This window comes from Falco rusticolus, chromosome 6 (genome assembly GCF_015220075.1).
Source record: "Falco rusticolus isolate bFalRus1 chromosome 6, bFalRus1.pri, whole genome shotgun sequence".
NCBI lineage: Eukaryota > Metazoa > Chordata > Aves > Falconiformes > Falconidae > Falco > Falco rusticolus.
The window spans coordinates 8,555,418-8,578,785 of NC_051192.1; the positions used below are offsets into that span (position 1 = coordinate 8,555,418).

Sequence of the window (23,368 nt, forward strand, 5' to 3'; positions counted from 1 at the left end):
TTAAGCTGTTATGCAACTATTACTCATAGCAAAGTCACAGTAGCAAATTTTAGACAGCTTTACGCACTGTTCTGGACCATATGGTTTTTCTCCAGAAGGGTTGTTTGTGTCACGTAATGTTTGTTTAATGGCTGTCAGTAAATAAACTTGTGAATTAATAGAAGGCTTATGGGCCACGTTCTGTCATTCCTGGATATTTACATGACCTGTGCATCTGCATTTGAGAGGTGTTTTTTTCAACAGCTGGCTTGTATGAAGGGTCACTTCACCTCTTTTGGGGAGTGACTACGTACAATCTTTTCTTTTGGAACTGAAATTGGACTAAAACTGATTTGTATCTGTCTTTGGCTTTGTGACATCCCACACAGCCTGCCTGCTCTTTCTGGATGGATGTACGAACTTTGAAAAGTATAGAGCAGTTTTTTTTACAGTGGCTGAATTAAATGTTGGAGTGCTATATATTTATTCTGCATCCTTCATCTGAGTTGGAACTTACTAATGCTAAAGCAGTAAGGTCATTATGTGCTATTTCCTGTTGCTGTTGGAACAAGTAACTGTCCAAGAAACTGTGCACATACAGTACTAAAACAAGTTCCAAAAAGGATTGCTCTGCAAAAACAAAGAACTGGATCTGAATTCCATCAGTTAGCTAATATCGTTTATCTCTAGTGCTTTGGAGCTTGATTATCTTTAAGTATTGCATTGGCTAAAATTGGCATAAATCCAGTTTTTTTAGAGGGGTGCCACATATGCCAGCACAAAGAAAGGGGAATATTGAGAATTACTAAGTCTATTCTAGATCTTGGCCTGGTAAGGAGGGTAGAATAAGTTTCTGATAATCTCTACTGTTTATTTCTCTGCTACTCTTTTTTCTGTGTCTTCTCCCCAGGGAAAGTTTACATGCGTGATAGGTTGGCTCCTCACAGAATTTGTCTTTCTATGTATTTATGAAAGTTTTGTGTATTTAAACTTTATAAGGCAAAATGTGTATTCCTCTTCCAGCTGACATGAAGTAGCTTTTGTTGGAGCACAGCCAGAAAACTGAAGAAAACTTATCTCAGTTAAGAGTTATGCTTATGAGGCTGACATTGTGTATTGGGATTAAACATAACTCCTAGGCACGTGGTTTTTTTCTGTTCTCTTGCAGACTTGGGAAGCCCTGAAGGGATAGCTGTAGATCATCTAGGTCGCAACATCTTCTGGACTGACTCTCAACTGGATAGAATAGAAGTGGCTAGGCTGGATGGGCGCCAGCGTCGCATCCTTTTTGACACTGGCCTGGTGAACCCCAGAGCAATCGTTGCAGATCCTGTGAGAGGGTATGGATATGTTGTCAAGACATATGTACAAAGCTTGTTTCTGTTTATTTATTTAACACGACCGTATGCACCGAGGCCATGTTTTTAGGCTGTCTGTAGACAATAATAGGACTACCTGTTCCTAAACCAACAAACACAAATGAAACAGTCTACTTGTGTCTGAGTGGTATGCTGGAAATAAGATTTCTAAAATGCTCGCTAGATAATACTGTGATATTTTGTGGAGAGGCTTGTCAAATACTTATTTTTACCTTACTTTCAGTTTGTTTGCAGGATGACAAGCATTGCCTTTACCTAAAAAAAGCTTTTTTTTTCACAAGATTACTGATCTAAAATACTAGAGTAAGCAATCTTACATTTTCGTTTCCATCATGACAGCCCTTCCTCCTGTACAGCGTTGCCTTCTTTGACAACTCCCATGGTGTGTCTTCTGTCATCACTTTCACTTCATTCAGTTGCCTGAGAAGGTCCTATTAGGCTTCTATTTGAAGATGCAGCTAACTACCTACTTTAAAAAATTGAGCTTGTAAGCTGCAGTCACAGAAATAGCCTAGCAGAGTGTCAGTAGAAAAGTGTATATGCTTTCAAGTTATGGTTTCAGCCTGCAAAAATGAAAGTGTATATATACTTTTATGTAGCCTTTGATCTGTTGACATTTTTCCTCTCTGAATACTGGAAGAAATACAGGGAAAATTAAAACTACTACAGAGTCCATGGTAGTACCACATGTCTATTGATTAATGTCTGAACTTGCCTGCTTTTGTCCTGGTGCAACTTCCTGTAGCGTGGCTACTGCTGAGGAAAGACATTTCAGTCAAAATACTCAGAAGCAGAGAGGCTTTCTTTTCAGTCTTGAATTGCTGGGAACCTCTAGATATAATTGATATAATAGGCATTTGGAATGCTGTTAGGGAGAATTAATTTATGAACAGAAGTACTGTCTTGCTTAGGGAGTTTTTTGGAAGATGCATCCTCATGCCAGATGTTTGCAGGTGAGGTTTGTACTGAGAAAGAATGCATGTGATCCATGACAATTTAAGTGATACAAAATCAAATGAAAAAGTAATGGTATTGACTTCTCTAATTCCTTTAACGTAAAATGAACTTTTATGTAACAGTCACATAATAGTGGGCTGAAAACACATGGATGGATGCGCATCAAGTTACAGCATAATAAGGAAAACCAAAGGTGCTTCGTGGTGTGAGAGAATGGGAGAGGCACAGGTGTAACCAGACTGAGGAGAGACCTCTGTTCCATGCAGAACCCCGCTGATGGAGTAGGCCTCTGGGTTCAGGTCAAGCAGCACAGACTTGTGTCTCCAAGTAGATTGTGTGTGTGTGTTAAGGAGTAAACAACAAAGGTTTTTGTTTTTTACTTGCCTTTTGAAGAGCCATGTAAACTCTCAGCCACAGAAAATGAATCCAAGAGAAACTACCACTAACGAATGGCCATTAATAATAAAGCGACAGTGAATCAGGGGTTCTCCCTTGACCATAAACTACTCTGATTCTGTTATATGTTGCTTACGTGGTACACTGAAAAGAAAAACACAATTTTGAATGAATCTCACAAATGTACGTCAAATGCTACTGCTGCTTAGCCTGAGCAGACATGATGGGTAGTGAGGAGAAGAACTGTAGACATTTTGAATGGTCCTCAGAATGCTGAAATAAAGGTCTCTTTGCCTGGCATCTTGCACAGAACCTAAACGATGTAGAGAAAGCATTTCTTCTCATGTGTGCTTGCTCTTTTTGTTTTTAATGGAAGTATAGCATTTGCTACATCTTTATTGTACTTTCATTGTTTCTATATTGAAGTGCAATGCAGCCTTTTTTATTTATTTCAATGATTTGGCAGGGGGGTGTGTGTTATTTTTGTGTCCTTAGCATTTTTCTTAATAAAATGATCCTTTGAGATCAGTCACTATTTTAATTCTTGCCTTTTTCTTTCTCTTAAGAAACTTGTACTGGACTGACTGGAACAGAGAAGCTCCTAAAATTGAAACCTCATACATGGATGGCACAAACAGAAGAATTCTTGTTAAAGATGATCTTGGGTTACCAAATGGGCTGACATTTGATCCTTATTCCTCAATGTTGTGCTGGGTAGATGCAGGTAAAGAGGTCCTAAAATCTTTCTTCATTATAGTAGATTAATAGATAGAATAAGTATGTTCAATCCTGAAATTATGCACAGCCAATTAATTTTTATAACTCTTTGGGCTGCATCTTAGATTTCATGCTTTTCTTTTTTGCTTTAACAATCTCTCAATTTATTCATTGTTACTACTGCTATAGCATTCACATGAGGCTGTTTACAAGCTGAAAGATATCTATTCTGATCACAAAAATTTCTAGGGATGCAACAGGTTTATGTCTGTGTGTCTTCTATGTGGCTATCCTTCAGGCAGTGCTTAGTCCTTTGTAGAAGAAATTGTGAGTTTTCTTGTAGAAGAATTTCTTCTTGTAGAAGAAAAAAGTGAGAGACCAGAAAAAAACCACAGCTCTGTCTAATCTGGCCCACAGAATGTCATCCTGGCACTATTGTTATAAGACCTGTAACCTTAGGGAAAGTCCAGCTTAATTTGACTGAAGCAAGTCTTGAAAACGCAATTCATAGTAGATTTAAAGATCAAGAGATGAAGATTCTGCTATTCGATCCATTGTTAGTTTGGCAGAGGGTGGAAGAAAAAAGAAAAATTGAAAAAAAAAAAGCATGCTTTTAATTCTCATTTAAACTTTTTGTGTGTGTGTGTCTTACTGTCTTTCTCTCTAGACTCTGCCAGAGACCTCTTCCTGTGAAGGTGCTTTTACACTTCAAGTCACCTTTCAAGTTTTTGATAAACTAAAAAGATCAAGCTCTCTTTTCCACTGTAAGACACTTTCTCCAGGCTTCAGATATATCTCCTTGTGCTATCCTCTTATTTTTTTTCTCTATTCGTCTCTTGTTCTCACATTTGTCTTTTCCTCTTTCCTTAATTTTGAAACCCACTACTTCAGAGAAATCTACAAGTGTTTACATTCACTAGCAGTGTGCCCAATGTGTAGTAGCTTTGCAGCTAGAGCTAGACCTTTTACACCCTGTTAGCATTCTGCAAGTTAGATGTTCTTCTAGCAGTCTTGCCTTCATGGCCCAGCCCAGCAAGCATTTTGGGAATACGCTCACCAAACTAACTTTGCAAAAATGCCTTCCAGAGGAGGTGGAAGGCTGAAGTATCCCTCCAGGATGGAGGAGACCTGTCAGCTTCCACACTAGCCTGAGGGTGCTGATATTTGTAGCAGGAATCTCAGCTTGTGAGGAATGGCCATGGCTGCACTGGACATCTGTGTTCCTGTAAGTTAGATGGTGTGCTGATTAGCATTAGTACCAAAGTACTTTTCCGTCCAGTCTTTGGCACATGCAGAGATGTGACATGAAGGAGGGCTTTGGCTAAGCAGCATACTGAAAGATTTCCAGGAAGTTTACTCTTTTCATGCTTGCATGCTTACGGTTGTCCTTCATCCTTCAAGAGAGCTCTCTTGCTCTGGTTCAAAGGCTTAATTGTTTCACTACACCCAGGTACCAAGAGGCTGGAATGCATGAACCCTAATCAGCTTGGTCGACGAAAGATTGTTGAAGGAATTCAGTATCCTTTTAGTGTTACAAGCTATGGGAAGAATTTATACTACACAGACTGGAGAAGGTATGTTATCTGCTAAAGAAATTATGGAGTGTTTTAATCTTTTCTTCTTCCTGGTAGAAACTGAAGTATATACTGCATTTCTCATGTCTGATCTCTCACACACATTCCTGTTTTGTTGCTTTTCTGGCAGTAGCTGATGCAGGGTGGAGTGGATGTGTAGAGCTGACCTACTGATGTTGCCGGTTAACTGAATTTTCATTTTCAGCATAGTGATTTGTCCTCTAAGAAAATGCTCTTAACACTGAACGTCTTTGGGAAAGGAGTGGGAGCTAACACATTTCCCTTATGGCTGTACTTGCTGCATTGTAAAGGGCAGAAATTTATCACTCATGGCTTTCTATGCTCTATGTTATCTCTGTGTTTTACCAGAAATAAGAAAAAAACATTTTTACTGTCTTGATGACACTTTCGTTGTTGCAAATGATCTAAAACGTTGACATATGATCAAGACTTTAGAGTTTACTATATTTTCCAGTAAAAAAAGAATCCGGTCCATGCACCTTGATGTAAGTTGTTGTGTGAGCTCTGTCTGCAAACTCTACACAAATGACTCCATCAATTGCCGCAGGAAGAGCTATTAATGTGTGTAAGGATTTCCAAGCTAGAACCTCATAGCTGGGAAATGCTGTTCTGGAATAGGCTTGTATAAATGGGAAACAGTGTGTTATAGGTCTGTCAGCTGACTGCCCTTTTATGTTTAGGAAGAAAAGATTGCTTATGACTAGCTGGTGTTCTTTCTGGGTATAAGGCTTCACCTGAAATACAATGTTGTCCATAACCATTATGCATAATAGCTGCAATGTCAGCTATACGGCAGAAAATGTCGGAGGGGCAGAATATGGAAAATGTGTCAATACTACTAATAGAACCTTTCCTGTAGAGGCACATTTTTCTGTGTCAGAAGTACCTTCAAAATTAGAAAGGTATCTCCCTGCTAAATTTCTTAGCTGCCTGGAATGAAGTTTATGATGTATTTTGAGTTGTCCGGGAAAAATGAGGATTTTGCTTCTGGCATCACTTCCTAATTGTAACAAAAAAAACCAACTTGAGATTTCTTCCCCCTCCTCTTTTTTTGTGTGTATGTGTTTTGTTTTGTTTTCCTCTGTACTTCCACCTTTATCTCACTTCTATATATTCTCTTCTGTATATGGCAGGGATGCTGTTGTAGCAGTGGATCGCACAATTTCAATAGAAAAGGATAACTTCCAGCCTCACAAGCGCTCCCGTCTCTATGGAATCACTACAGCCTTTGCTCAGTGCCCAGGAGGTAATCCAGCTGATTCTCAAGTTTTTACAGCTGTGCAATGCCTTAGCATATAAATGAACTTAGTAACAGCTCCCATCGACAGGCTGCCAACTGATCTAGGAAGTTAGTAAATAACTGGTTAGTGCTTAGATTTCTGTTTACCTAGAAATTAAAAGCCACCTACATTTTTTTATTTTCATAAAAGCAGTTTTTACGGTTGCCGTATGAAACCAGAATAGAGAGGGAAGAAGGAGCCTGTTCTGTCCTTCATGAAAGGGCAAGTGTATGATCGAGATGAGGATCTGACACGGCAGAAGCTGCTATGTTGTCATTGTCTAAACTGAATGCTATATTCATGGCTAAGGCCTTATTTACGCATTTTTAAGTTTAAAGTACAGAAATACCATGGTCTTCCAGATGTCTTTAATGAGATCCAGTGTTTGTAAGAAGGGAATGTTCAGAAGACAGCAGGTGGTAGAGTAGCTGGGCTGGTCTTTCTGCTCAGTGGAATATTAAGTTTTTCAGATACATTATTGAAAAGCCCCTTGTGAAGCTTAGAAGACAGGAAGTTGATACCCTTGAAAAAACAATTTGTTCCTTGGGAAGCAATATCACAGTTCAGTTATGTTGTTCTTAGGAGAAGAGTTCACTTTTTTATTATTATTACAATGTGACTGGAATTATAGGAATTGCATTTTTTACTTTAGTCTTAAAAGACTCCTAAGATAGTTTCTCTTCAAATTATTCAACATATATAGTAAAAAACATAATTTAATTTAATTTAATTTAATTGAAATCTTGATTCAGAGCTTAAAAATGCATGTAGTGTCATAATTAAGAAATCAGTTACATTGTTGTTACTAGTTAATTCACAGTTCCATTTTGGCAGTCAATGCAAAACAAAACAACACTGTCTGCTCTGTGTGCTTATGTTTATGACATTCAGAACCTTGGCGTCATTTCTTTCTCATTGTATGTTTGTTTCAAGTATTTTTCTGGGACAGATGCCTTTCTTCTCAGATCCACTGCTTCTGGCACTGCCTTCTCTTTCATTGTACCCTTCCATATTAATGCGCTCCTCCCCACCCACCCTATTTTTTGGTTTTCATGGCTCATTCCTCCTTGTTTTTGTAGTGGGTGGTATCCAGGGATGATGTGCTGTAGCGTTTCGGACTTTGTCCCCACATGTTGCACTTTCTCTATTTCCTCACTCACCGTCTCTTCATTGTAATGTCTGTGACCACTTGGCCAATTTATGAAGGGCTTTTCAGGAACAGACCAGGTTTTTCATGTTGCTGCTTCTGCTCTGTCCCGATATCTTGATCTTTCTTTGAGGTGAGTATCAGAAGCCGACACAAGGGATATGATGACTCTCATGTCCCCAAAGCATAGTTTTGCTGTACTCTCTATCTTGCTATGGCTTGTTCCTCTAGGGTAGTCATGAAATCTGCACTACTTTTGGTTTTATGTGTTTTGGGTTTTATTGTGGTTTTGCTTTTATTTATCTTTACTGTTTTACATCTCTGTTCTTTCCCAGGACATAACTACTGTACAGTGAATAATGGAGGTTGTACTCACCTCTGCTTGGCTACCCCAGGAGGCCGTTCTTGCCGCTGTCCTGACAACACCGTTGGAGTGGATTGTATAGAAAGAAACTGAACATTAAGATAAGCTTTAGAGCAGCAGACACCTTTTGGAAATATGTTGTAAACAATTCACTCCTATCGACACAATCAGGCCTTAAAGATAAGTGCTCCGTGCTGCTGACAGAAAGCCACACTGTGTATATGCAGACACACACACAGGCAATGACTGTTTTGTAGCAGTTAAGCAAGACAGAGCTGCCCAGGTTGGGTCCAACTGCATCTTGTTCCTTGTAATGTTATCTCTTGGCTTTTAAAGGTAAATGTGGAAGCCTTAGTTGCAGCTGTGCTGGGCTAGGAGGATGTGCCTCTTGGCAAAATTTAAGTAACGAATAGCAAACAGAGTAAAGAAGATGGCATGACTCCGATCCTGAGACTGGGTTGTACCTCTGAGTATGCAGCAGTTATCTGCATAATGGCATGTTTAGCTCATCATATACGTGGCTGGGCCATATCTCTAGCTGAGAAGCAACCGGGGGGTCCTCAGGATGCAAAGATGTGTATGGGAACACCCAGTAATATCACAGATTTAATGTGGAACTGCATTCCTTCCCACTACCAGTCCTTCCACTTCCAAAACTTGAATCTCAGCTTTTGACTCTTGTATTACAGAAGTACTTTATCTATGTGCTGTGAGAGTAGTTCTCACCCTAGCTCATGTGATCCTTTATAGATAATCATCACTGCTTAGTGGATGTATTTGAAGTTTTTGTTAGATTCCAAGATATTTTTCTTCTGTCTGAGGTGGATTCTTCAGTAGTTTCCCAAAATCCACTAAACAAACTTTAGATATAGATCTCAATTGTTGATAGTTCATCAAAGAATGGATGTTGATTCATTTGGAGATGTTTGGTTTTAAAGACATACAGAGTCACATTTGTTTCCTGAGAGTTTTTAAAATAATATTTCTATGTTTGGTTCTATAAGTCTGAAGGTGGTCTTTGAATTCTCTCCTAGCAATCTTTCTTGGCAAACCATGCCATGCCTTTTTGTAGATAATGAGAAACCATGGCAGTTAAAAATCTGATTTTCTGAAAGGTCACCTGTGTCTTGCTGCTTAAATGAAAAAAGGTAGTGATGCCCCATTTGTGTGCCAGTGTTCAGTAACAGCAGAAAGGTGTGCTGAAAATCAAAGCTGACATTTTCATCATCACCAGTAAGTTCGGAGCGGGGAGGGAAGATCAAAATGCATATTCTTAGGTCAAATTAGCAGTACAAATCTGGGAGTGAAGTTTGGCTTCCACACTGTGTGTTGTGCAGTAAGCTTACCCGCAAGCCAGCCTGCAGCAGCGGAACAGAACAGGGCTTGTGAGGCTTCTGCCAGAGCACCTGTCACAATGTCATGATCAGAGCAGTAAGCTAACATCCCCATTTCCTCGCTCCCTCTTCAGACACAACATAACAGTTTTAAACAGAGTCAGTTCTGAGTCTTAACTGTGTGACATCTTCCTCTTTAATTGTATATTTATCCTAAAATAACAAAGCATATAAACATTTCAAAGATTTTTTTAAAAAAATAACTTGTTATAACTTTTAATTCATTTTATTCATACACTTAATCAGGTATGTCTTACTGTAAATATGAAAAAATTGTTGAAATGAAGGTGCTTGGTAACTCTTTCTCCAGAATTATTCACGTATCTGGTGAAATATTAAAGTTTACACTCTGTACAGGTATCTACAGTACAGTCAATAAAAATTTTTGGTTTTTATTTTCTATAGAAAAGTCATGCCTGCAGAAGGAAGTGATATGTGGTGTCTCAAATCTCTTTTCCTGTTGAGTTCTGGGGTTTAGCCGTCTCTCATATCTGGCGATGATACCTTCTAAGATGCAACACTACAGGGGAAAAACTGCTGTTGGGGCTTTTGTATTTTGAAACCAGTGGGATGCTTTTATTCAAAACAAATATGTTGGAGTGCTTAAAGGACGTACAGCTTCCTCTGTTTTGACACAGATTCTTATGGGGTTTTTTACTGATTGTTAACTCTTGTTTAACTTTCATAAGTAAGCATAATTCAGTTATACCATACTTCAGACTTCTATATTAGTGGAAATATAGGGCAAGGACTAGATTAAATGGGGGACAGAATTTATCCCTCTACTCAAAGAAGCCCTGGTGCTGAGTTTCTAGGTGACAGGGTGCTTTGCTGCCTGCTGCCACAGCACGCAGGCTCTGTGTGTGGCTGCAGGTGTGCTGTGACTGCAGGGCAAGTTGCAAGCCGAGTGAAGTGTGCCTGCTGGAGGTGGTGATGCTGAGATTTAAACTCCTCGACTTTTATGGCTGCAGCGTGTCAGTGCCTCAGGGGGTATGGCAGAAGGCTCCAGAGAACAGTGTAGATGGACAGCTGGAGAGCAGCGTGCCTGTCGAGTGAGCTATTGGAAGGGCAAGACAGTGGGGCAGCAAGGAGGACTACTGGGATCTAACAAGTGGCGTGTGTAAGTTACAAGAGGAGGTTGGTGTTGATCTGTGCTGAGATCTACGTGTGGAATTGGAGGGAACTGGGCCTTTAGTTCATTCTTTACTGTATACTTTGATCTTATTTTCTTTATTATGATCCGTCAAAATTGATGATTGCCTGCTTGGTGTTTGGACCAACACAATATTCTTCTTTGTGTGTTATGACAACTGCTAATCCTGTGCTAATTAATGAGCAGTGACAAAGATGTTAAGGAAAATATACCTCAGCAGAACTTCTAGTGTTAATTTGTGAGCTCCTATGTAGCCTGTAGGACAAAGAGAGAAACAATATTACCATGGACCCAGTTTTTAGACTGAGTGGCTGTTAACTCTGCTATCACATCTGACAGTAGCTAGCACTCGATTACAGGAAGCGTCAGCAGACCTGGGCCAGCAGTGTAGATGTGGCAGTCTGCATAACTTCAAAGCAACCTTCAGCATTCCGGTCCCTAAAAATGAGGAGCTTTTAAAAAGCTCCAACATTGGGGTTTTTTTTCTCAGCAAATACTTGTTGCTAACTTCAGCTGTTGTAACTCTATGTCAGACTGCAGCAAAGGCAAAGCTGTTCCCTCGGGGAAAGGAGGCCAGCAGAAGCAGTGGCTTCACCAGAAGGGACCAGTCCCACTGTACCCCAGGTGAGGCAGATGGTGCTGGTCAGGGTAGTCAGGTTCAGCCCAGGGGCCAGACCACCAAGCAAATCTGCAGTGATAGGGTAGGTCTGAAGTCAAGTTGGGAAATTGAGTCAGGATCATGGTCAGGTCTGGACATAGTGGCCAGGATCAGTGATTGCCAGGCAAGTCCATAGTGGCGAGGCCTGCAATCAAGCTGGGAAGTTGGCCAGGGTCTGGATCAGTGGGTTGTATGGCTGTGGCACAGCTCAGGCAAAGAGCAGGGTGAGAGCCTCAGCTTTAAAGCAGCTTGAAGAGGAGGGTTGCCCTTATTGAGGTCTCCCAACAGAGCTGTTTGAGGATGGGCCTCTGTTGAAGATCCTTCAAGTTTTCTTCATACCTTCTGCAACCAGCGGGCCTGAACAGCCAGCTAAGCTCCTGGTGGTAGGAGTGTGCTCCAGGTCCTGACGCTCCAGAGTTCTTTATTCCTGTACATATTTGCTTTCTCATTGAATCTTGCTAAATCTTTGGCCTCTAAAATGATCTGTGGTGTTGATTCCTTATTTTTATCACAGTCTGGGCAGGAATCACATCCTTTGAGATTTGGCATTAGCCATTTCAGGGTATCTGTGCTGTGCCTATCATATTTTTTTTCAGTTAAATGTTCACAAGTATTTTGAATGCTAAAAATGTGAATTTTCTGTTTCCTTCTTCTAATCCTAGAGAGTTAACGGCACCTTTTTATAACACAGGGTTTTCTCATGCTGACATGGTCTAACTTATCTACCTTATCCTGACTGTTGCTTATTACTGTCTGACTGCTGTAGTCTTGCTCAGGAGCAAGTAAATTTCATATGTGTTTTTACATTGTGTTTTGGGTTAGAGGTAATGGAAAATAGGATGTGTTTTATTTCATTCTTAACATTTTTTTATTATTATAATAGGCTGGGACTGGTAAGCGTGTCAGTGTCTGGTTGAAGAATAGATTCAATGTAACTACAGTTCACCTTTTTTGCTACAAAATATAGTAGATTCCCAAGTAAGGAGAACAATTGCTTTGATGGTTAAACAAAAGACATACCTCTTAGATTTATTCCAGAGGTAAGTTAAATGTTTTCTTACATGCTTCCATTCAGATCTTCCAGCACGCAGAAAAATATTTAATGGTAGGACCATTGATGATGTTTATAAATGATGTAATAAGTTGCAAAAAAGTGAAATCTACTGAAAGTAGTACTGGTTTTCTGATGTCTTGATGGGGTTGTTCAGCTACCTTTCCATCCAAGGGTGTTTGAAACCCCCAACATTTTAACCTGTAAAGAACTCTCTCCTCATGGAGAAAATCCAGTATGGCTTTCTGAAACCCAGCATCCCATCCAGTGTTGTTCCAAGGTGGCAATCTGCTTACTTTGCGGTTCTCCAATTGCACAGTTTTGTCACAACATATTACATTTTTAACTTGCAGGCATATAATTAAGAATGACAGATGATTACTAGAGGATAATGGCCCCTCAACGGCAGTGTCACGATGCATCAGTTTAACCTATGGTTAAATGCAAACTGTTTTATGTGTAGTATTTCATAGTATATTGCTTGGACATCTTGCTGGAAAAAAAAAAAAAAAAAAAAGGCAGGATGTGAAACACATATGGCTGTAGAAAACACAGTTGTGGGAAGCCCCCTGCCTGGCCTGTCTGTAAGAACTAAATATTCCCTCCAGACCCTGAGTCCCCAGCTGGGGATCTGGCAGCAGTTGGTTCATTAAGTGATTGAATCACCTCCTTTGTTTAAATTCTACTCCACTTGAAATCTGTCCTTTATCTTATTTGTAAGTTTAGGACAGCATGTCAATAAAATAGGTGAAAGGTCAGTATATTGCATCCTACAAACGTACATACTGATGACTCTGGAGCTTTGCTTGACTAACAAAAGGCTCAGCAGCCAGTGGAGTGCAGTGAGCGGGCTTCCCTGCTGCTTTGTAGTAAAGCAGATGGGGCTGCAGTAACTCAGTGCTCTTCCTCTTTTTTGTTTTCCAGAAGGATTCTGGAGTTGATGAATGGGGACAAACTGCCGTTTCCACAAGTAACAAGGATGGCGTATTTCAGCCTCTGGCTTCTTTGTCTTAAGTATTCACCAGGGTCCATTAGGTTTGTTGTGGTGCTGCTTGCTCTGGGTGGGCAGTGTTTCCTACCCTGTGGGGTGTCTAGAACACACAGGCAGCTCACAGAGGGGCTGCATAGTGCAGGGCCTTCAACACGAGGAAGATGTCCTGCTGTACAGATGTTGGTGGGGCGTGCCAAGTGGTGACTGTGGATCTGACCCAGTAACTTGCACAGCAGTACTGCAGATGACAGTGGAAATCTTCCCAGGAGCTGAGTGGAAGGTTATAGAGAAAGGGGAAATGTGGTGGAGGGCAGCTGAAGGGGAAGATTTTTAGGGCGATGGACGCAGATGTGTGTGAAGTTTGGGAGGTGGAGAGAGCAAATTAGTGTGATGGTGGTTGTAGTGTTCTTTTGTGGTCTTCCATTAGTTCAGAAGTACGCTGATCGGGTTAGGGTGAGGGAGACTTAAGGTGCTGAGTTATAGTGGATTTTGGAAACCTTTCCAGTCTCTTCCTTTCCTACTAAAGCCATAATATCCCATTGACCGCAGCAGTCTCTTCAGGCACTGTGGGATGAAGTGTGGGATCTCAGATCCTACTCTGAGGACAAAACCCAAGAGCGGGACGTTTTGTTCTTCTCACCTGTCTTCCCTGCTTTACGCAGATAAGAAACCTAAGCAGGTAAGCCAGAAAAGAGTAATAGTATGGTCCATCCAGCTTCCTACTAGAGGGAGATGCTGCCGAGCGTGACTTCCCTCATTCCTGACACAGCCCCAGATACCCTGGTGAGCCACTGTTGGCATTTCATGGTGCAGCTGCTTTCCCAGCTTAGTGCTCCCAAGACAGTTTCTAATCCCCACCTGCACTACCTCTTCCAGGACTAGATCCTCTAGCTGTGACTTGCTGTGCGCGTTAACTACACCAAGTGTGTCACGGGGGTCTCTTTAACTGAACAGCAGCAAAGCACTAGTCTGCTAACAAGCTACTCAACCTATCTAGCAGCTTGAATCCAAAGGTCTCTGTTGACATGTTTGTAAGCATGAGGTAGTTTTTTCCCCCTTGCATTGTGTTACAGCCTGTCTTATTTGTTATTAAACCTTTGAGCAGATGTATCTCATGTATGTTGAAGTGATTGCACTGTAATTAATCATTTATCTTAGCGGTCTGTTGTCCTTTCAAACATACACATACGGGGAAATGTCAAACCACACAGTTAATTTCATTCTCTTCCAGGCTGAGAGTCCTTCTAGGCTCTGGGCTTCCAAGTGACAGCACAACCATGACGCCGATTTCTTCAAAACAGTGAAAGACTGTTGTGCTGCAGTTTCTGTGCTTACATGGCTGTGATGCTGACGTGACACACTGACATTTGTAACTGACCTTTACCTGCTGAACCAATGGGTTTTGCTTTACAGTTGTTTCAGCCTAAATCCTGGCATGTCTGCTAGATCCTGCGCGGTGTAATACCCGACTAATAAGGCACAGTATGAAGTCTGATATGGCCTCTGTATCAATTCAATTAAATAAAACGTATTTGGTCCTGGGCCAAAAAAATTTGGCATGATATGTCTTCTCCAGATAGACATGTCTGTGCTCTGTCGTGGCAGTAGCAACTTTCAGCAATGACAGATGCCTGTGGTCTTCATGTACTTCACGCTAGCTGTCTGTGACTTACATTCCTCTGTCTGGTAGATTTCACTGATTCATTTTATGAACATGAGGGTCTGGACTTTGCCAGTAAAGATGTTTTTAATGTTAGCCATTGATTAAGACAGAGAGGAGGAAATTGTGTCTTTCAGGGGAGTTGCTGCCACAGACTTGTGTACTCTCTGTGGAAGCTCCATCCTTGCTGGGTGTTCCCTGGAATCCAAACTTTGCAAGTACTAGTTGGCAATACTCATTTGTCTGATCACTTCTTAGTTTGCCTGCTAGCTTGGCTGCCTGTGAAAAATGACATTAGGGTCTGAAAACCACTGTAAACTATCTGTTTGTACTGATACAGTATTCTATTACTAGCAGAGCAAGAAAATTTAGCTTCTTGTTCTCCAGTGCTGTGACAAATTTATGTTTCTGCAATTATGTAATTTTATTTTTTTCATTTTCAGCTTGATTTTTACTTGAATGAAGAATCACAAAGGGGATGACCATGTTCTCATATAAAATAAAACCTCCTTAAGACATTGTTTTAATGAGCAACAAATATACAACAGTTAAGGAACACACAATGAGTTTGTTCACAGATTTTTATCAAGAATGATGATTTTTCCTAGAACAGCAGCTCTTATACACACGACCCCCAATAACCTTGACTACAAAAGGCAGATAGAAAGACCAGCACAAAAGATACTATTTTTTTTGCAAATTCATGTTAACTGTATGCCTGCTTAGAAAATTCATAGAAATTTAGATTTGAAGGAACCTCTGGAACATGTCAAGTCCAATATGCTGGCCAAAGCTGTGACAACTTCCACATAAGAGCAGATTGCTCAGGATTTTGTCCAGCCAACTTCTAAGATCTCCAGAGATGGAAATGCTACAGCCTCCCTGGACAACTTCTCAGTACTGAACCACTTTGATGTTGAAGCCCTCAAGTCCAATGGAATTTCCTTTGTGCATCTAGTGACCGTTGCTTCTTGTCCTTGCCCTGTGCACCTACGTGAAGGGTTTGGCTCTAGGTCCTTTCTCCAGGTAGCAGAAGACAGCAGCTCCTTCACCCTTTCCTTGTATACTGTGTACTCGAGCCCTCTAACCATCTTAGTAGTCTTCAGTGGACCTTCTCCAGTTTGTGAATATCCCTCTTGCCCTGAGGGTCCCAAATGACACTCAGATGTACTTCAGACATGGTCTTACGAGTCCTGAGTAGATGGATAGATGGATGTAATTGTCTTGGTACCCAGCTAGGACTTTGACTTTCATGCTTGGGGTGGCCAATAGTGAATGCAGTTCTTAAGAACTGGCTGTAGAGACTTTGGTTTGTTACACTCAGGTTACCTTTGCGGAGCAGGGGGGGCAATTGATGCCTGGTGTTTTTCATTCTGAAAGCATGTTTTTCTTCATGGCTCTTTGCATTTCAGTCTTGCAGAAGCCCTATTCCGGCACACAAAATAGGTATTTATCCAGTTGTTAGTCCTCTTTTCAGTTCTTAGAGCCAACACAGAGGGACTGAACCACTACTCCTCTCCACTAAACGCCCTGGGACTGACTGAAGCCCTGGGAAATACAAGAGATATATTCGTTCTCCGCGTGTGAGGGGAATTAATCCACCAAACTGCGACTTTAGAAGGACCGAATTATTGTCTGCATCTGTGGGATTTGAAAATTTCCACACTTTCTGGGGTTAAAAAAGTTATTAACATAAGAATCAGGTCAGCAGTTGTGGCTATGTATCAGGTCAGGCTATAGTCTTAAACAGTAATGTTCAGGAGCAGAGCCCTCAGACTTTTCTGTAAAGATACTTGTGTTACAAATTGTGGGGGTGGGGGCACAGGAGGGAGCTAAACTTTTCTCAGAAATTCATTAGGGCAAGAAAGGCCTTCATCTAACTGATTTATGTTATGTTGAAGTGAAGTCAGAATTGATGTTGTCACAGGAAAGGGAGCCTTGTGAAACACGTTTAAATTAAAGGTTCTGTCACTTCAATTACTAACGAGGCATAATACAGACAATTATTCTAATATAGCAATCTGAAATACAATAATGGGTTTGGGGAATGTGGAACTAGTCGTGTCACAGAAGGTTATGATGGAGATGACATCTCTTACTTTCTGTATTTGTATTTTCAGATTCTGCATTTGTTCCACTCCGAGTTGCCATTGGTCTCATGAGATGTTTAAAGGCAGTTCAGTCACAAGATATTAAAATATTCATCAGGAAAATACAGCTGAGTGCAGTATACCTTCAGGCAAGTCACAGAATTTAATTCTTGATGTCAAGGTATATCATCAAGTTGCCTGACACAAACAATGTTTTAAAGTTTAGGTACTGTATTAACGTCATTAAATAGCCACCTAACTACACAGTTTATCATCCTTGAGCAAAGCATAGTGTTGTATATGGATCAGGTATCATTTTCTTAATGCAGAACTGCCCAGAATCACTTAAGTTAAATTAGTAATTTCTGATTCAGCATTTCAGGTGGCTAGGTAAATTACCAATTCCAAAGGTAGAGGCTTCAAGTACAGTTTCCTTAGGTGCTTTCCCGTTTTCATGGCTTGAGAGACTTCCCAGAGTTGTGCAAGAGAACAATCTCTTGTTTTTGCCTGGAGTTCCAAGATGCATCCAGCTGCAGCTGCTTCAAATGGAAAATAGATCAGGCATCACAGAAGTTGTGGGGTTTTGTGGGTTTTTTTATTGTTATTTTAGGCTGCTTGCAATTGTCTGGATCCCACAGCCCTGTCACTTTGCTGTGCAGTCCCCTTACAGCAACTCAGATAGCTATAATACAAGTGTTTTAGAGAGAGAAAGAAAGAAAGAAAAAGTAAAATAAAGGTAATTTTGTAGAAAATGAGAATTACTTTGAATTAATCTGATTGTCAGGCAGCTGTTGAACAGTTTAGAGTATATGCTAGCAGTTACAAGCCCCAGGTCTGTAGGAGAAAGACTACATTTAACCTGATTGGCACCAGTGAAGTCTACCTGTGGGGTGGACACACAGACTTGTAATACTCTTACAGAATAAGAGTATTTGAATAAGAATAAGAGCTAATTTGTGCTTGTACATGCAGGTATCGCTGAGGGAAAGCTGAAAGAGAGAACTCCCTTGAATTGCAGCTAAACAGCCCTGAAGTCAGGAGTTTCATCACTGACCTGGCTTCCTTCATAAACAGCCTAGGTAGTTCTAAACAGTCCCTCTTTACCCGTCACTAGAGCTGATCAAAAGGTCACAAACAAATTCTTTATTTTTTTATTCGGTTTTAAATCACTCCACCCCCCATGGTGACACTGGCAAGTAAGGGGGTTTTGTTGCTTTTCCGCCATGAAACCATGCTTTCAGATACTCGTGCAGACAGTAAAAACTGAGTTCAGGTCACATTTTCTAGTCGTTTTACTGCAAATTTCTGCACAGATGAGCTTTAATGCTCCTTTTCTGTTGCTCCTTCCTCTTTTTTGCCTTGCAGATACTATTTTTACTCTTGCTAAATGAAGACAATGGAGCGTATTAATCCCGCAAGTAGAGAGTTAGTGTGCCCTGGGTCTCTTGCTAGCGAATGACTGAGGCCCCCTGGTGCCTCCTGCATTAGTAGAGCTGGGAACAGAGAAACACCGCAGTTCTCCGTTTGTCACTGTTTAATTATACTGGTAAAAGAGGAGTAAAGGCGAAGGAGAAAATGTTCTTTGCCGGTACACATTTGTGTCTGGATCACGTGTCTTGTCAGTGCTCTCATACCCTTTCTTTTTCTTGCAGTTTTCCTCACAACAGTGTAGTCTACCGTAGCTCTCAAATGAGAGGTAAAAGACCACATACCAAGCTCCACAACACACAGGAAGGGCTTCATTTTTTTTTTCCAACTGGCTTTTATAATCTTGCTCGGTTAGACAGTGGTAGTGGTCTTTGTTCTCTGGACTCCCTTTTGCATTTCTCCTTTCTGTTTCCTCCCGCCTTTTAGAAACGATATTGCGCATTACTTCAACCCTGGCTCACATTTCCTTGGTTGCATTTAGGTGCTCTGTAGTTCATTGCTTCTGTTTATGCAAGAATCCACATCAAAGACTTCATCGTTCCCCGTTTAGAAGATCATACTGAGATCAAAAGTAAGACTTTAAAAGCCAAATCTCCCTGGAAAATAGCTTCGCCAAAATACCAGCAAAAGCTGTCAGGGTGAGTATTCAGCAATTCTGAACGGTTTTTGATTAATGCAGGTGCGGTTACAGCTCATGTAACTGGGCACCATCTAGTGGCAGAAGGTTAGAAATAATGTGATTACAATCGTGTGCTAATCCATTCTCTGGGGTTTATTCAAATGCTCACGGTAAGCAATATATTGAGTCTTCTTGCTGAAGATCTTTTCGTGATCACAGACCAAAAAATTATTTGTTGTAGTGAATCACAAACTCAGGAAATTAAAAGTCAGCTTCTTGTCAAATCATCTTCTAGTAGTTCGCAACCATCGCCAGTGTATTTTTCATTTGAAATTATTTTCCAAAGAGCATGATCAATCGGTGTCTTGTTTAGGAGTAGTCTGATGCATAGAATTCAGTAAGGCATTTGAAACCAGTTGGTTCCTAGGTGCACAGGCTTTTTTTGTTTGGGTTGTAAGTTGGTGGTGAGATTTTTTGTCTGCTCCGATGTAAAAGCACGAGCTGTTTGAGTGCGGTGCTTAAGAACAACTTTGCAAGGAAAGCACTGCTTAGTATTGGCGACATGTGTTTTGCCTAATGTTTGCTTAAAACTTCAGCATTCAGCTTCTCTGAGGTTGTTGGAGAGTGCAGTGTCTGCAAAAGATAATTCAGTGTTTGGTTTGGATGCTGTTTAAACAAACAAACGTTTGTTAAGGCTTTAGTGCTGTTTGCCCATTTTTGGTAAACAAGATGTTTATTTATTTATTTTTACTTCTGCTCGCTTGTATGCTGCAAACAGGATGTTGAGTAACTAATTTTGTGTTGGCTAGCACAGCATATAACAGACGAGTTGTGGAGGCTCTCAGCTGATAGTATGGATTCCTTGAGTTGCTCTCTTCTTAGCAGAATAAAAACAAAATGTAAAAATAAAGAACAAATCTCAAAATTATTGTTAGCAGGTATTAAAACTGAGAACAGTATGAGGTACTTTCTTTATCGGAAGTCTGCAAGGTCTGTCAGTCAGGAGTGAGTGTTTGTCAAAAGAAGATAAAACAAAAGAATAGTAAATTTGAAATTCATCCCCTTCTCTAAAATGCATGTCTTTCAAGCACAGGAAGCAGATGTAGAGTTTACATCTTGCTCACTGGAGCTGTCTCCCAGCACAAATAGATGTCACCTGTTAGCAATGGATTTTAATTCATTTACTTCATTTTATAACAATCATTTGCTCTTCAATAGCTAAGTGAAAGACAAGGTCACTGTTTTTTTGAAACCCAAAGGTCTTAAATTGGCATCTAATATCAGAGCTGCTGAAAACAAAGAAGAGCTGTCCCAAAGAACAGACCAGCTGTTAATTTACAGAATCCAATTAGGAAAGTGGAGTTTGGGACCTGTGAACTCCAGTCCAAACTCCAAGTTTAGAGAGAGACTGAAATACGAAACTTCACAGCTGGGTCTCATTCTCTTTTATGAAAAGACCCTTATATGTTACCAGAGCTTTAGGCTATGCACAGAAAACTTGAGATGTGAACCTCTGTCTTGACATAAATGTGTTAAAACAGGCAGGTTGTACACATAAAAGCAGAAAAGACGAGAGATCTTGCACCAACAGTCTATATGAGAAAACACAGTAGATGTGGTCCTGCTTTATCCCATGTCTGTGATGAACCATATGGAAAGTTGAGATCCATGTAACTAGTGGAGTAAATTTAAAACTTTTATTAAGTATAGCTCAAGAACACATTTACTTTAAAAACACTTAAAATATAGCCTCTACATTCTTTGATACAGGAACCATAAGTGGGTTATCTTAAATCCCGCTATTAATCAGTTCCATTACCACTAAGAACAAATATCGGAAGCATCAAGAGCAAACAGCCCAGTGCTGATACTGTGCTCCCTTACTTTTTCCTTAAGAAGCACCCACGACATCCCATCCTCAGAGAGGCTTGTGAGACCACCCAGCAGCCACTTCAACACTGCACCCAGACTTGCTGCCAGCGCTCGAATTACCTTTTCTGCCTTCTTGGGAAATGAGCATCAATACACCACCAGCCTTACACAGCCGCAGCAGGTTTTCACCCACCCCACAGCCATCAGCTCTCTCTCCCTGGCCCAGCACCATGAAGCTTGCCCCATAGCCCTCCTCCCTCCCTTCACAACCTTGCTGGCAGCTGCCTGGTTTTGCACAGCTCCAGCAAGTTGTCTTTGATGCTGCTTTTGGCTGAGGAACTCAATAAACAGACTGATCAGATACAGAAGTGAAATTGCTCTTGTTTGAAAAAGTCAGATTAGTGGGAAGCTGTGATTTATTAGAGCAAACAGCTGGGGGGAAATAGTTTTAAGGCACAGGTGTGAAACAGAAGGAATGTGCTCCAACTATGGATCAGAAGCAGCCGCTCTGAATTTAAAGGAGTCTTTGGCACCTACTGAGCAGAGGTTGTTAGAGAGGAGAAAGGTGAGAGGTTCGGTGGTTACTTCCTGCTAGAGTGAGAGGTCAGGGGGTCGTGGTGTTGGTCTGTAGGATTTGCTGAGTGTTGGCTTAGGGGCATGTCTGTTTGCTCTGCAGTCTTCTGTGCATGTTCTGCTTGAATAGTATTCAGAATTGCAAGCTGTGCATAGTAGGACTTTTACAGGTGTGAGAAGAAATAGTTGGCAATTTTAGAAATATTATTTGTCTTAGTTCTTGTGTAAGTCAAGTGTGGAAGAGAGCGCTGAGCATCCTATGTTCAAAACTCTTCTGTTGGCAGTTCTGTCATAGGTAAACTTGCTCAGTTCTTTTTGTTTTAAAACTGGGGAGATATTAACTTCTCATCTTATGGTTTTGCTGTCAGAGTCAATTTTAGACCATGAGCATCAGAAGGTTTACAGAATTGCCGTTTGACAGAACCAGGGCAGATGCAGTCTGGATCTAAAGAGGGGATGAGGACGAAGGCTGCATAGGTCTGACCACGTTTGCTGCTCTACTGGCAGTGACAGTAGTGGCCACAGGTCTGCAGCCCACTGAGCAAGTCCGTCTGTTCCTCACTTACACCATAGTGCAAGGCCTTCACTTCTGTGTGTGAGCTGTTCACTGACATCTCTTAGGTGGGGGGTAAGGCCAGATTCATGGAGATGGAGGGGCAGATGATGGAATTTTTGGGCCATTTTGCATTTTTAAAGAAGTGGAAGTCTTCACAGTCCTTCTCTAAAGATTGGGAAAATGCCTTGTCAGCATGTCTTTGGTGCCTATAAAAAAGATTTGTCAAAGTTAAGGCAGTGAGAGCTTTTTCTGATTTGGTTCGATATAAATTCCACCCTGTGTGTATATGCATGTGAGAGAAAACAAATACATCAGAAAAATGGCAGCCCCATCCATGGAGGGTTACAGGCTGAAACAAGATGTGTGATAGGTAGGTGAGCCCAAAGAGTAGGATGGATCTGGGGCAAATGACCAGAAACAGCCAGGTCAAAGTTGTGTCCATAGGGCTCACCACCTCTTGTTACTGGATTGGAGTTACCAGGGTGCATTAGGGAAGGGCATAGTTTTGAAGAGGAACTCAGTATTGTGCCAGTGGTGGGTTTGATGACTTGCAAGAGGAAGGTTTTTCTGCAGCAGCATGAAAGTGCAGGAAAAGAAGTAGGAAATAAGCCTTTTGCTGGAGTAGAATCAGACTGTGAAAGTTTTTGAAGAAAGGACAAGAAATCAGTACCAGAGACAACAGGAAAGGGGTTAAGGCTGAGGATGATAAGAGGAAGAATAAAAAAGACTACCTGTGACAGTTTGGGTGACCCAGAGGAAGAGTCATCTGGATCAGCAAGGAGTAGATGAGTTGCCAAAGCAGGGGATTAACAGGTTTAGATGACAAGTTTAGCAGCGGTAATTAGGGGCTTGAATGGTGATATGGCTGGCTGGAAGAGTGTTTGACTGGAGAGAAAAAAGAGGAGGTTTCAGCAGGGAGGTTGGGTGTTGTGTTCTGACCCTGTAGGATGAAGTGAAAAGGCTTAACAACACTTTTCTGTAACTGACGTTTTGCTTTTTGTGTGAACATGTGCAGACATGGTTTTTGTAGCAGGTGAGGCTAAGCATTGTGAGATTACCTAAACACAGCAGTAAAAATTGCATAAGCATCACTAAAGGAAGTTAATGGAAGAGTCATGCAAGAGAAGCAACAAAAGGCTTAAAAGATAATATCCATAATGTCCATGGGACAAAGACATAAATAATAGGTTTCATGTTGAATTTTAAGTAATTTGAAGTAATCCAGTATAAGTGACAGAGAAAGCTGCAGCTGTTGACGTGTTCAGAATGCATTGTAATCCAGCATTTCAAAAATGAAGTGCTGTTTCTCTTCTCCCCCACCCCTGTACAACCCATCTCTGAGAATTTGAAAAGGATTCGCTTTTGTAAAGGGTTCCACAAGTGGAAACCTTCCCACACAGTGCATGCAAAAGGCAGACCGTCAGTTTTAGAAATACTTTACATAAAAAACTGCTAAACAATGATTGTCCCATACTTCTCTACAATCCCCAAGTAGCCAGCTGTGATTCT

At 40.9% G+C, this 23,368-nt stretch overlaps 1 protein-coding gene across 1 annotated transcript in view; it reads left to right on the forward strand.

Annotated features, from left to right (window-relative positions):
* Positions 1–9,617, forward strand: part of NID1 (nidogen 1) — a 46,875-nt gene extending 37,258 nt beyond the window's left edge. Inside the window, exons 16-20 of the mRNA XM_037392131.1 lie at positions 1,148–1,319; positions 3,278–3,435; positions 4,879–5,002; positions 6,157–6,269; positions 7,786–9,617. Of these exons, the coding sequence (XP_037248028.1) occupies positions 1,148–1,319; positions 3,278–3,435; positions 4,879–5,002; positions 6,157–6,269; positions 7,786–7,907 (689 nt within the window). The 3' untranslated portion in view covers positions 7,908–9,617. The remainder of the gene's footprint in view (positions 1–1,147; positions 1,320–3,277; positions 3,436–4,878; positions 5,003–6,156; positions 6,270–7,785) is intronic.
* The last annotated feature ends 13,751 nt before the right edge of the window (positions 9,618–23,368 follow it).